General features: G+C 31.5%; 2 protein-coding genes across 4 annotated transcripts; both read left to right on the top strand.

Moving 5' to 3' along the window:
- Positions 1–2,038: 2,038 nt before the first annotated feature.
- LOC114191868 (uncharacterized) lies at positions 2,039–4,860 on the top strand. 2 transcript variants are annotated; one of them, XM_028081309.2, is made up of 4 exons: positions 2,039–2,233; positions 3,067–3,202; positions 3,629–3,925; positions 4,126–4,860. In XM_028081309.2, the coding sequence occupies exons 2-4, from the start codon at positions 3,086–3,088 to the stop codon at positions 4,729–4,731; spliced, it is 1,020 nt and encodes a 339-aa protein (XP_027937110.1). In that variant the 5' UTR covers positions 2,039–2,233; positions 3,067–3,085; the 3' UTR covers positions 4,732–4,860. The 2 variants fall into 2 exon arrangements, with proteins under 2 accessions (XP_027937110.1, XP_085521251.1); XM_085665125.1 differs by lacking the exon at positions 2,039–2,233 and adding an exon at positions 2,333–2,355.
- A 2,272-nt stretch (positions 4,861–7,132) lies between these two features.
- LOC114189843 (Pseudouridine synthase family protein) lies at positions 7,133–13,302 on the top strand. Of its 2 annotated transcripts, XM_028078559.2 has the most exons (14): positions 7,138–7,325; positions 7,423–7,480; positions 8,078–8,105; positions 8,193–8,239; positions 8,317–8,407; positions 8,832–8,979; positions 9,396–9,483; positions 9,699–9,774; positions 10,815–10,890; positions 11,065–11,132; positions 11,816–11,885; positions 12,272–12,350; positions 12,754–12,847; positions 13,106–13,302. In XM_028078559.2, the coding sequence occupies exons 1-14, from the start codon at positions 7,238–7,240 to the stop codon at positions 13,190–13,192; spliced, it is 1,098 nt and encodes a 365-aa protein (XP_027934360.2). In that variant the 5' UTR covers positions 7,138–7,237; the 3' UTR covers positions 13,193–13,302. The 2 variants fall into 2 exon arrangements, with proteins under 2 accessions (XP_027934361.2, XP_027934360.2); XM_028078560.2 differs by lacking the exons at positions 8,078–8,105; positions 8,193–8,239 and having other exon boundaries at positions 7,133–7,325.
- Positions 13,303–13,373: the final 71 nt, after the last annotated feature.

The following is a 13,373-nucleotide window of genomic DNA, read 5'->3' as shown; positions in this document are numbered from 1 at the left end:
TTATCTAATTAAAATAAGTTAATTATTTAATAGAATATACAGCACATAATTTCTTAATCCAAAAATAACTGTATAAACCTTTAACTTTGACATCTACAACATTTCTTATTTTTTGTATCTTTAAATATTAATAAAAATATGGACATGTGTGCACAGATAAAATATGTTTTCACTAATTATTTATATAAAAAACCACTTCCAGAAAGAAACCTATAAAAAGCACATTAGTAAACCTACAATTCCATATTCAAATGATAAATGTGTCAATTGTAAGGATTAAAGATGTAATTGAAAAAAAAAAATACAATGATTCCAAAATATGAGGACACCTAAAATACTTTTGTGTGACTCGTGTCCAACCAAACAAGTAAATTAAAATAGAAATAATGTAAAGTGAAGAGGTGTGGAGAGAATAGATAGTTAAATATTATTTTCGATGATATCAGAGAAGTGTGTCTACCAAAAGCAAAATACCAAGTCCAACCTCACCCAACATCATCATATATAGAATTCACCAAACCAAAACAACAATTAATAATCCTTAAATTATTCAATTATATATATATATATGCTTGTATCTTTTCCAATTAGATTTTCATATTAATGAGAAGTAAGATGGGTATATTGTATAATGTATTATGTATCCATACATGTTCATATGACTCAATAAAAATTTACTATAAAGTCACATAAGGTAATATAATAATATAAAGTCTTTACTTCAAACATTTTAAATTATTTATCATTTTAAAAACTTTTCATCAAATACGATATAAATGTATACACTATAAAATTTGCATAAGATGAAAACTAAATTAAGTAAAGACTTCGAAACGCAATAAACTTTGTCCAGATAAACTTATTTTACTTTATAAAAACTTGTAATTTAATGGTAATATTCTTAATTTCTTATGCTATAAAAACATATTTAATTATATAAATATAAACTCATGAGTGTTATTTGTACAATATATAGAAAGATCAATTCCATATTTAAATGACAAACGTGTGAATTGTAAGGACTAAAAAATTTAATTGAAAAAAATAAATAAAACACGATATTCTAAAATATGAAACAGTTAAACTACTTTTTATTAAGTTGTCAGAGGGGGTGTGAAGAGAATAAATAATTAAATATTATTTTTGAGAAGTGTGCCTACCAAAAGCACATTACCAATACCAAGTCCAACCTCACCCACCATCATCTTACTTTTCAGAATTAACCAAAACAACAATTAATAACATCTAAATTATTCAATTTTAGTACTATTCAATGCATTGAATGATAGGTGCAAATTTTCATACCATAAATATTTTCTCAAACCATTACAATGGATAAATATAAACTGAGATATAGAGTTATTTTGAATTTGTTTTAAAATATTAAAGTTTAATTTAGGGATACAAATAAGAGATTGTATAAAAGAAAGGAGTAGGTTTTTAAAGATAATCAGTAATAAAGATAGCTTCAAATAGTTGAGAGATTTTTTTCTTTATATAATTTAAATCTGTTTCGTATTTTATTTTGGAAGATATTCCATCAATTTTGTTTTATTTTTCACTTTTTGAAATATTTTTCTGGTTAAGATAATTTGTAACTTTAAAATTACGAAAACAAAAATTGATATAATGTTAATAATCAGTTAATGTATTAGATAATCGTAATTTAGATAACTCTATTTTCTGATAAACAGATTGCTATTATCAATTATTTATTACTTATTAAATACATATTGCCTTTTTTATGCTCAATGCGGCTAGGTATAAAAAATTATTTTAGATACCAACACTATGAATGATCAGATTCTCAATAATAAAAATTGTTGAAAAAATAAATAAAATAATATATGAAAAAATGAATCTATATTTTCCACCTAATTATATGACATATGAGAGAAAGGAAGAAACGTTATAGGCATGCATAAAATTCAACTTTGGTAGTTTCCATTCTGATGGCGTGTGGACACCACAGCCATAATTGACTCTATTTATTTAATTAATAAATGTATCTTTCCCTCTTTTGATATTATTTTTATTATTATTCTGCAAAATCAAATTGCAATAATAATCTTGGAGGAGGAGAAGAGAGAGAAATAAAACTAGTTCTTCTTTCTCCTTGAGCACTATTAGCATTAACATTTTCAATCTCTTTCACCTAACACACCTTCTTTGCATTCTTTTCTTCTTTTGCTTCATTCTTCAATTGGCGTGTGCCTCTTGCAATCCCCCAAAGGTATTATTCCCATAATAGATGCTTTAGGTTTTTACCTCTTTTTTTTATTTTTTTAATCTTTAATTTCTTTTATTTTATTTTGTGTTGCTGCTGCTGCTGCTCATTCTTTCCCAGTTTCTGCGGTGAGGATATTTGGATAAAAATTTTATCTTTAATTTGGGTGATTGAACCCTACTTTCCCCCCTCTTTTTATTGTTTTTTTTGGTTGTTGTGAGTTACGATTGTCGGAAAGTTTTGATTTTGTTTTCATCTGTTTCCGGATAATCAGGCGACTTTTTGGATGGGTTTGAGTTATCATGCTCAGTTTTTCGTTTGTTTGAGCAATTTTTTAAGATGGGTTGTGGTGAGGTGGTTGAATCATAAAACTTCATTGGATTTGTCTTGAGTTGACTTTTGGGGATCAGATAAATCTGATGGACTGGGGTTGTGAATCGTTGCAAGCTGGGTAGTGGGAATGCTCAACTTGCTTGAATATTTAGTAATTGATATTTAATGTAGATTTTCTCTTTACCTGGACTGCAAAAATCATGAAAAGAAGAATATTGAAATCGATTGTTGTTGCTCCATGGTATATCATATGGATTTAGTGTTGTCTTAGGTTTTCAATCTTGATGTTAATTCGGGTGTGTGGACATATCATTAGTTTCCTTTGGTAGATAAATATCAGAAGTTTAGTTTGATTTTGAAGGTTTTAACCTTGTATGTAGTTTCCAGGATCCATTTAATTTTGTTTGTCAGAATTCTTAGAATCGAACTCACTGAGTCCTCCCAGTTTGTGCCTCTTAGTCTAAATACACGAAGTATGCTTATCTATGTCTACCTTCATTTTGCAGTTTGATTTGAAGCAGGAGAATGGACTTCTTTACTAGAGACATAAACGAGGACTCTATGCTTAGATGTCCATTCTTGAGGAACATCAATGAGCCTACTAACTTTTCATTCTCTTCGCCTTTGGCTTTACCAATGCCTGTAAGTTTTCCTCCATAGTTGACATAATTCTCATATGCTCTTTTACTTTATCCTGCTGCATGTATGGGTTTTTCTGTCCTATAGCATGTTTTATTGTGAATGATGCCTATTATATCTTGCTTTTACTTCTTGGATTCGTTGAGCAGGTCTGACATTGTTTACTGAGAATGCTTAAGATTCTGTCAGATATTGCTCTTCTTAGATCTATCTACTGAATCGGACCAAAAGATATAGCTTTGAACAAAAGTTTATGTCTCATGGAACAAATTATGTGTTTTGCTTAGCTGGGTGTCTGTTCCTTTTAAATTTAAATATTACATGCAATATTGAATGCTAGGACTTAATCTTTCAAGCACACCGTATACCTGTTCTGTTATTATACTTGATAAAAACCGTCACACTTACAAATTTCCACCTCATAATCAGGTTCGTGGAGCTAAAGGTCCAATTTTCGAAGATGGCCCCAATTTTGATTTGGCATTTAGGCTTTTCCACGGGAGTGATGGTGTAGTACCTTTGTCGGACAGATCTTTCCGTCATTCAGAGAAGAAAGTACAGCCAGAGCCTCCCAAATCCCAATTCAATCCTTTAGCTGCAAAGGCAGCAACTATTAGTTTGTCATCATTTGGATTTGGTGGGCCTTTCGGTTTTGATGCATTTTCTGAGAAGTGGAACAACCAGAAAAAAAAATCAAAATCATCAAAGAACGAACCATCTTCACAGGTATACATCACATTCAATCAGCTGTCTATTTACTAGAAAGATTTCCTTAAGAATTTTTTTACCCAGGCTTTTTGCAGTTATGAATCACAAGTTCTGGCCTCCTAACTTGATATTTTCATTTTCAATTTCCTTGATCTGGATGAGGAGGTTTACAAAATCCTGTGGTTGAAGACTCTGATGTGCATTTTAACTGATTTCAGGATGGTTCAAAGCATGAGGCAGGCAATGATTGGTTGCAAAATGGGAACTGCCCAATAGCAAAGTCATACCGTGCAGTTAGTAACGTCCTTCCACTTGTTGCAAAGGTTATTCAGCCTCCTCCAGGCATGAAATACAAGTGCCCACCGGCGGTAGTTGCAGCGCGAGCAGCCATAGCACGCACCGCATTTGCCAAGAACCTCCGCCCTCAGGCCCTGCCTACAAAGGTTCTTGTGATTGGAATGCTGGGCATGGCGGCTAATGTTCCATTGGGTATATGGAGAGAACATACCAAGAAATTTTCACCAGCATGGTTTGCTGCAGTCCATGCAGCTGTGCCATTCATAGGAATGCTGAGGAAGTCTGTCTTGATGCCTAAATCAGCTATGGCATTTACTATTGCAGCATCAGTGTTAGGCCAAGTAATTGGTTCAAGGGCTGAGAGATACAGGCTGAAAGCACTTGCTGCTGGAAAGGTGTCTATAACAGAAGCTTCTTCTGGTGTTGGTCCCAAAACATTAGACAAGCACTGCGCTGATGCTGCGGATTGGAATGCTGTTTCTCTGCAGCTGGCAGCAACTTCATCAACTGATGTATTCTGCTCATGATTTATGCTATGTGTGTAATTTGTCTCTCTTCTCTGAGTGTGTAATTTGTTACTGCTTACTCGGTCCTCCCATATCACTCTCAAACTCAATGCCTCAGTTGGCAATAATAAAAGTATTGATGTTTTCTCATCTGGATTCTCCTCAGCTATGCTCAAACATAGAGACAATAAGATCTGTTATAATTATTCATGTTCTGTGTATGAACGACTTTGCTGTAACTGTCCAACACAATTCTTCTGCTTTACTTGTGCTGCGAACTTTTGCAATGTTTGTCTCATGTAATATTTAGTGAAGTCATATCTCACTTGAGGTTTACACACGCCCACAATTATTTGTTAAAAGTAATATTTATTTGGCTGGCAGGAATTTTGAGTGATTAATTAGCTTAACGTTATGAAATCATGAACTCCTACAAATACGCATTTGTGTGACTAAATTGCTGTAATTGGACTCGTGTTTTTCATGAGACAAATTTGCAGAGTATGAAATGAATTTTCAAGTCAATTTCATGTTCTTTATTATTGCACCAAACTTGGCTCTTATGCTCTCAGAATGAGTACCTCATTTTCTAGAGATTTTAGCTTGTCTTAAATGATATTTACCGACTTAAGCATTTTCAAACGTTCATACAAACCCAGAATAATTCGGGTTAACAGTAAATTCGGATAGGGTATTATTCTAACTTCGACTCAACACCTCCATCAATAATAGAGTTACCTTACATGAAAAATTAATTATTTTTTTAATCATATTATTTAAGCGTAAAATAAGTCTCTTTTTTTTAAAAAAAAAATCACCTATTTAAGAGGTAGATAGATTGTGTTCCTTCAAAACAAAAATAAAAAATTCAAAATAAGTCTTTATTGTTCTCTAGATGTTTTTACTCATGTTCCTGTATTTACTCGTGTACAAAATATAATCACATAAGATCATTACACAAACAATAAATACAATACTATAAGAAAATAATATATTAGTAATTCACAAACAATTCAATTTAAATCAAAAGAAACATAAAACAACCATATAAACGACACATAAATATTAAAGGATATTCAATAAATGAAATATCAATTATACCTTTTGAAAGACTAATATTAAATATCTACTACTAGATATTAACATATGATTCGTCAAAAACTCAACTTTATAAGCGAACTAGAGAATAAAAAATGGGAGTAAACTCATTACAACTTATGTCACATATCTTCATATGTTGTTGTATGTTAGAACTTACACTTGAGCTTTACCATCTAAGATCATATGTGACACAATAAGATGTATACTATAACATAAGTTTCGATACATAATAATAACTCGAACAATGATCAACACAATATTAAACATATAACCTCAAATTCATACAATTTCATCATTCTCATGCAAAAAATAAATATTCATTTTGTATTTATAAAACTACATATAATAAATTAGTTAAAGAGCAAAAATTGTGGATAAAAAACTAATGTGAGTACTAAAGATAGCAAAGAAAATGATCGTGAGTGAAAAATTTATCATTTGAACGTTTTTTTGTTAAAGATTAAGATTGAGATACAACGATGTTTTCACTTAAGTTAAAACAAGGTTGAAAATAAGATTGATTTTCAAGTCATGTATAAATCTCTATTATATTTTAAATCTCTATTATATTTTTACTTGAATAAAAATACTTCACTTAAGTGAAAATATCTTACTTGAAAGAAATTTTAAATATCATAAAATAAAATAAATTTTCAAAGATATTTTCAAATACTTTTTAATATCACAATTTCTTAATTATTCAAATAATTGATCAAATTATGAGTTGTTCAAAAATAATATTTTAATTCACATTATACATGTTTCTATTCACATCAAATTCGTAAGATAAATATATAAATTTATTATACTCATCTATTAAAAATTCAATTTAAATTCTTTTTTTAATAACCACTAAATCAACTTATTAAAAATAATATTCAATTCAAAACATTTTGTATAATCATTCCAACAACAAAATCTAATGACCAAATCAATTACAAAATAATTTCTTTCACCTCCAACCAATATTTTGAAATAAATTTCTAAAAATTCAAACAATAACATTATTTCATAATCTACCTAGAATAACTCAAAAAATAAATCTTCGATTTCTCGCGATCTATTTTACAGAGAAAAATATTAAAGTTAGAAGTACAAAAAACGACTATGATAAGTCATTTAAACTCTCGAACTACAAATTTTTTCTTTTCTGCTCTCCGTTCATGTTTGCAAAATTTTAGGACCAACTCTTTTTAAAATATCTAATTATCTAAATAACTTGTTTTAAATTGGTTAACTTTGACATTATTATATTCAATCTCATTCAAATTTTATTTTATAATATTTACTATTATTGAAAACTTTCTTACTAACTGTGAGGGGGAAAACAATTTAATTAAGCATACCTCAAATTAATCTCTCAACTAAACAGATAATAAACGTCGTTTTGGTTTTCAAATTCAGGCCTTTCAGTTTTTTTTTTTTCATGGCTTGCCGCAGGAAATTTGGAATTCCTTGGCCTGAATGCAACGACGGTCTCTCCTACGACGACGTCGTTCGAACCTCTGATTCCGGTTCAGTGCTCCTTCTCAATGCTCACCTCTTTCCCCTTTCATCTTTTATCTGATCATATTGCAACTCAATTCTATTTTACGCCCTATCAATTTTCAGGGTTGACTCTGATAGAGTTTTACTCTACCAAGTACAAAAGTTCTGCTCCCTTACAAGGGTAAGTTAACCCTCAACTACCAACTTACGTTTTAGTCATAAATTTTGAAAATTTTCTCCAGTTACATGTTAACAAGGGAAGAAAAATGAAGATATGCTACTGGGTAGTTTTTTGTTTTTTTTTAACTATTTTCGTTTTTTACTGGAATTTGAGATTCTGTTTTGAGAATTTAATGAAGGGTTGGCATTGATGAGAAACACACATGACCTAGCCAAATGTTGTTAAGTGAAATTTTGAATTGTTCCCAAGAGCTGAGGGGGAATGAAATACATTAAGGTGATAGTTAATACGATAGGAATACAAATTTGATGTTACCAACTATGAAACAATTGATCTGGGGTTATGAGTTCTCTTGGTCAGTAGTATCTTCCGCTGCATTTTTTTGGGGATGGAAATTTGAATGGTCTTTTTTCTTCTATTAGTTTTGGTAATGGGGTTCATTTTTGTCAGATTTGCTGAGGTGTTGGAAAGCTATTTTCGTGCATTTCTCTTTTCCAAAGCAATTTTTGTTTTTAGGAAATAGTTTTATCCTCTTTTTTTTTCCCGATTTGGTAACATAATTACTCTTGGGAATCGTACGTACTGATTTTTTAACAGTTGGTTGCAGCGTATAAAAAGTGGACAGGTTTGATCATCAACGAATCTGAAATAGTTGACTACAAGGAATGCTCCATCTTGGCTGTTTGTAATTTAATTAGTGTGTCATCTGCAGATAACATTTGATGGAAGAGTTGTTACTGATTCCAACGCAGTCCTCAGGTTTTTTGATAGAAGTTTGTTAACCTTTCTAATGCGTGGTTTGTTCCATTGTATGATATTTCCTATCTTCATATTAGAGTTGGCTCAAAGCTAGTCTATCATAGACTTCCATGGAAGGAACCTGATGCACCACATATGATTGAAGTATTGTATGAAGATGATGACATGGTTAGTGTTACTTTATATTCACCATTTTTTATATCTCTACTTGTTTGATATGATTGTTTTTCTGATTAATTATCTTAAATATGTAAATCAAATGTATGAAATTATTTTCTTTGCTAGTGGTGCTTTAGAATGCAAATTACGAAGTTCAATTGACATTATACTTATATTGGTGTAATAAAATTCAAATATGTTTGGTTCATGAGAAGGAGGGAAACATAAGATGGAAAACTGTCTCCTAAGTAAATTAACAATGTTTTTCTGGCAGATTGCTTCCAATGAGTGTTTAAAATAAGTTGTCAGGATCTTTAGAGGAAGTTATTTAGACTACAGAGTTTTCTGGTATCCCTACTAAAACATATTATTGTAGTACTAGTAGAATGTCTTGAATATAAATCTTTTGATTGGGGTGTTGGTGTAAATTCAGATTGCTCTAAATAAACCTTCTGGCTTGCAAGTTCTGCCTGGAGGGCTCTTCCAGCAAAGGACAGTTTTGACACAGCTTCAATGGGAAGCCAACTTGCACAAAAAGCCTCATCCTGTCCCAGTACATCGTCTAGGGAGGGGAACTTCAGGTTATACGGAATATTTTTGTCGTGAAATTGGTAGATTCTGTCTGTAATATGTAGCATAGTTTAAAATTTATTACAAAACTAGTTTAGAACTCTGACAGGAAACTGGTTTTATCTTAATACTATATAAAACATAGTTGTATGTTGTCAAAAGTTTACTTAATTACCGTTTGCTCAGTTGTTTGTTTAACTACAAGTGGTAGTGGTATTTTTATATTTATTACTACCAGAAATGTTATACAAGTATGACCAGATCCTTTTGTTTAACTACAAGTGGTAGTGGTATTTTTATATTTATTACTACCAGAAATGTTATACAAGTATGACCAGATCCTTTGCTTTTAATGCCTTTCTAATATTATGAATAATTAGCCCATGATACTTTCAATTGTTTTTGATTTTGAGTGATTGCATCATAGGAATTTTGTTATGTGCAAAGACAAAACTAGCCAGAGCTCGTCTTGCATCTTATTTTGCTGATGGAACTTCTCACATTGGAGGAAAAAGGTTAGGAAAGGACTACCTTTTTGGTTTGTTGCATTTTATAATTCACTTGTGAAATGCTTTACCTTGTAGCCTGTTCCTTATCTTAAGTTGAAGACACTTGAGAAAACCACGGAAAAAAAAATGGTTAAAATTTTAAGTTGACATTATGCACTTCATACTCTGTTACCTTGTTTGCTAATTGTTTGCTGTTGTGTATACTGCTGTTATGGAGGCAGAGATACAAACCAGGAAATTGGGAAGATTGCAAAGATATACCGAGGACTTGCGAGTGGGGTAGTGGAGAATGACCAGGTGATGGTGACATAGTTTTCCCCTCCTCTTTATAGGCACTGTTAACAAGTGACATGACTCCCCCTTGTCAATATTAACAAGTGCTTTTAGGCTGCATCCATCCCACACTCCACCCCTGAGTAAAAGTAAAATGATCAGAAAGGTGTACGAGATTAAGAAAGCATGGAATATTTCGTTTTTCCTTTTCATAGTGAATGTTAAAAAGACAGCTGCAAGAACTCTCAGTAATATTCTAATTTAATTCATACCGCAGGAGATATTATTATATTCTTACAACCATATATGCTTTTTGAAAATGAAAAAAAAAATGAATGAGCTAGAATGTACACAATTTATTTTAGGCATTTTGACAAAGACAATGGCATTGATCAAGTAAGAAAATGTTCAGAGAGAAACCAAAGCTATAGAATTCCGTAACTAGAATGGTAAGTGAATAAACTTAACCACAAGGGAGAATGTGTGATACATTTATATTTAGGCCTTTGACAGCTAACTGAAATTAACATTCTAGCTACCTAACAGTTGTATACGCAGCAAGGTGAGTCGGCGTAAAGGGGACGCCTACATTAGGAGTTATATTAACTTTTAGTGAAGTTGCATGGGTACTGAATTCTTTTGACTATTAAATTTTAGAAAAAAAGACTGACAGTTTGGAAAATTTAGAGATGTTTAGAACCCGTGATTCAACTTTTGAAAATTTTAATGGTTTTTGTTTTATAATGCAGATGATGCTACATCTTTTTAACATTGTCATGATCTTTTTATAACTGATTTTCCATTGTCTATTACCTATTGCTTTCAAGTTCATTTTAGTAAAACTAATGTGAATTGTTTAAAAAATTGGTAACCGTTTGTGTGAGCATGGCTTGTTTTATTGTTCCTTGAATATCTATCCTGACTAATCCATCTGTCTTGTGTTTATTATCAGGATCAAGGGACTATTCAGTTGTTATTTTGTGCTTATTTGGAATAATTTGATGCTGAGTATGTAGTTTGGGACAATTTTACATGTATAACTTGAAAGTTGTTTTGCTTTACAGGTGACTATCAATCAATCAATTGGAGTAGTTAAATATCCAGGTGTTGCTAAAGGTTTATACGTTGCCTCTCAATCAGGTTATTTTCAGTCTCTATTTTGTTTCAGATGGATGAGTTATAAAGGAAACCATGCTTATGCTTATTGATTTCCACTAATCTGATTTGGTTATAATGTTTCCATTTCTCTTCTTTCTGAGACTTCCCTCCAAATTTTGATCATCTAGTCATGTCTAGTTGTTTTCATTGGACCAGGAAAACCAGCACTCAGTGTGGTGAGCATTCTGGAGAGAAACGTACAAGAAAACAGCACATTGGTCCAGGTAGCTGAATTTCATGCTCAGGACCACATCATTTAATGACAACCAAGTGAACTTGGGATCCTAGAAATGACCTACCCAAGACTCATATCCACTAAAAATAGTTTCAAAATTAAGTGCATAAATAAGAACAAATTTCATTTAACAAGTCAGATTTATAAGATTAAATTATAATTAAATTAAATTACATTGTAAGACACTTTTATCAGTAAAAACATTAACAAAAAATGCCATCATTTTAATAATTGAGCATTGATAAAACATCATATAAAATATTGGCATTTTTTTAAATAGAAGAAAAGTAAAATATTATCTCTGATAAACAATATTTTTTCTATGGTTTTACAGTGTTAGGGTACAATGTATACAAAAACAATGAAATTAAATCTCAACAAATAAGGTAAAAAATAGTGTGCGTTAGAGCGGGTTTAATTAACAAAATTGCAGCACTGCTCTGTTTTTAGATAGTATTCAATGTTCGCTGATGTCACATCAGATTCACTCTGGGAATAGTCATTCAAAAATTATTTGCTTGTATTTCAACATGTAATCGTTTTGCTGCCCAAAGTTCTGCTTGTACTCATCCCATTATGAATCCCTTTGAAGAAGAAATAAAAGAAAGAGAAAGGCTGCATTAAATTAGAAATCCGGACTCTTTAACATCTTCTGGTTGGCTTGTTTGTCAGGTTAAGATTCAGTCTGGACGGCCACATCAAATCCGTATTCATCTTTCTTTCATGGGGCATCCTCTTTTAGGTAAATATTTAATGCTAAATTGTTCATGGTGCTCCACGTAAAATAATAAAGCTAGATTTCATATACGATGTACACCACTAAAATAAAATTAGAAAAAAAAAAAAAACTTTCAATTTCCACCCCTCTCTAGTAAATATGTTTTCTGGAAATATTTCATTTTGCTTTCAAACTTTAAATTTTAGCAAAACCAATGCCAATTTAATATGGAGGATGGAATGATTATTTGTTGAGGTTTCAATTTGATAAACATGATTGAGAGGATAACCAAACATCATATTTCCCTGCTTCTTGTGAAATCTCGTGTTTGCATGCACGTTCCAACTTCTGTGTAAACATGCTTTATTCGGACACTCCCATTATTATTTTTCCTTTGGTTTTATTTGCAGGTGATCCCCTATATGGTGTTGGCGGGCAACCTAAATGCTTAGATTGTGACTCTATAGATGAGAGTTTTGCTGAAGATGGGTAAATGCTTGTTTTATAGGTTTCCGAGAATCATTCACTTAACTCCATTTTTCCATTTTTCAACGATATTAAATAATATCAATTTCGTCTTGCGACATGAACTTTCCTTCATCTCACTTGCAAATCGAACTCTAACAGAAGAAACTTACAATGAATCCAAGTAACTTCTAAGTGCAATGTTCTGGAATGTAGATTGCTTCCCTCTTAAATACAAGTATATGTAGACTAGGGGTTTTTGGCATTCTGATATTAAATAGAAGTGTGTTTATATTATGCAATCAAACTTAAAAGTGTTTGACATTTGATTCTAGATATTATACTTAGTTTTAGCCTCAAATATTCAATTCCAGATAGAGTTGGGTTGCCCCTTCTCCTTAAATTATTTTGGCTGTTCCTTGTGTAGGGGTTATCGAAGGCCTACAAAGGCAGTTCCTGGAGATTGTGGGTATAACTTGCATGCACATAAATTGGTTCTCTCTCATCCATTAACTAACGAGGTATATTGAAAGTTATTTTAGAGCTCGTTAAAGATTATTTTTCCTTATTACAGTTGTTTTTAGGAAACATAAATTATTTGATATGTTTGCCTTTTTTATGGAACCATTCCTGTGAATCTAAAATTGTGACTTTGAAACTATTATAATCAGTTGATTGAAGTGTCAAATATAATATACTTAAACATTGAGAGGTTTCTTCAGGATGTTATGTTATTAGTAATATGGCTTTTTATACTAAGGATCTTTGGGTTCTTGCAGATAATTGAAATCAATGCACCGCTTCCTTCTGTCCTCCAGACACCTGAAGAGGCTAAGGAAATTGCTACTATGGAGCAGAGTGCTTAAGATGTTTAAATGAAAGATGTATGGTGAAGCCAAATAACTACTTTGATGTTATCTTCCTTGCCAACATTTATATTCGAAAGTTCTATTCAAATGTTATTATCTTCACGAAATTGCTCAACATATTTGTTAAAATTTAGGGGAGACTTTGATTAGAAACTGATTGAAGGTAGTAGGAACAAGA

The sequence above is a fragment of the Vigna unguiculata genome, chromosome 7 (genome assembly GCF_037176805.1).
Source record: "Vigna unguiculata cultivar grain cowpea cultivar isolate G323 ecotype 2 chromosome 7, ASM3717680v1, whole genome shotgun sequence".
NCBI lineage: Eukaryota > Viridiplantae > Streptophyta > Magnoliopsida > Fabales > Fabaceae > Vigna > Vigna unguiculata.
Note: the sequence above shows the minus strand (reverse complement) of the source record. Positions and strands in the feature narration are given on the sequence as shown.

What these genes read in the sequence shown, in the direction of transcription:
- LOC114191868 (XM_028081309.2), top strand. Translation starts at nt 3,086, where the DNA reads ATGGACTTCTTTACTAGAGACATAAACGAGGACTCTATGCTTAGATGT. An exon ending in CTTTGGCTTTACCAATGCCT is followed by an intron (nt 3,203 to 3,628) that starts GTAAGTTTTCCT and finishes CCTCATAATCAG; the next exon opens with GTTCGTGGAGCTAAAGGTCC. An exon ending in AGAACGAACCATCTTCACAG is followed by an intron (nt 3,926 to 4,125) that starts GTATACATCACA and finishes AACTGATTTCAG; the next exon opens with GATGGTTCAAAGCATGAGGC.
- LOC114189843 (XM_028078559.2), top strand. Translation starts at nt 7,238, where the DNA reads ATGGCTTGCCGCAGGAAATTTGGAATTCCTTGGCCTGAATGCAACGAC. An exon ending in CGTTCGAACCTCTGATTCCG is followed by an intron (nt 7,326 to 7,422) that starts GTTCAGTGCTCC and finishes ATCAATTTTCAG; the next exon opens with GGTTGACTCTGATAGAGTTT. An exon ending in TCTCACATTGGAGGAAAAAG is followed by an intron (nt 9,484 to 9,698) that starts GTTAGGAAAGGA and finishes TTATGGAGGCAG; the next exon opens with AGATACAAACCAGGAAATTG.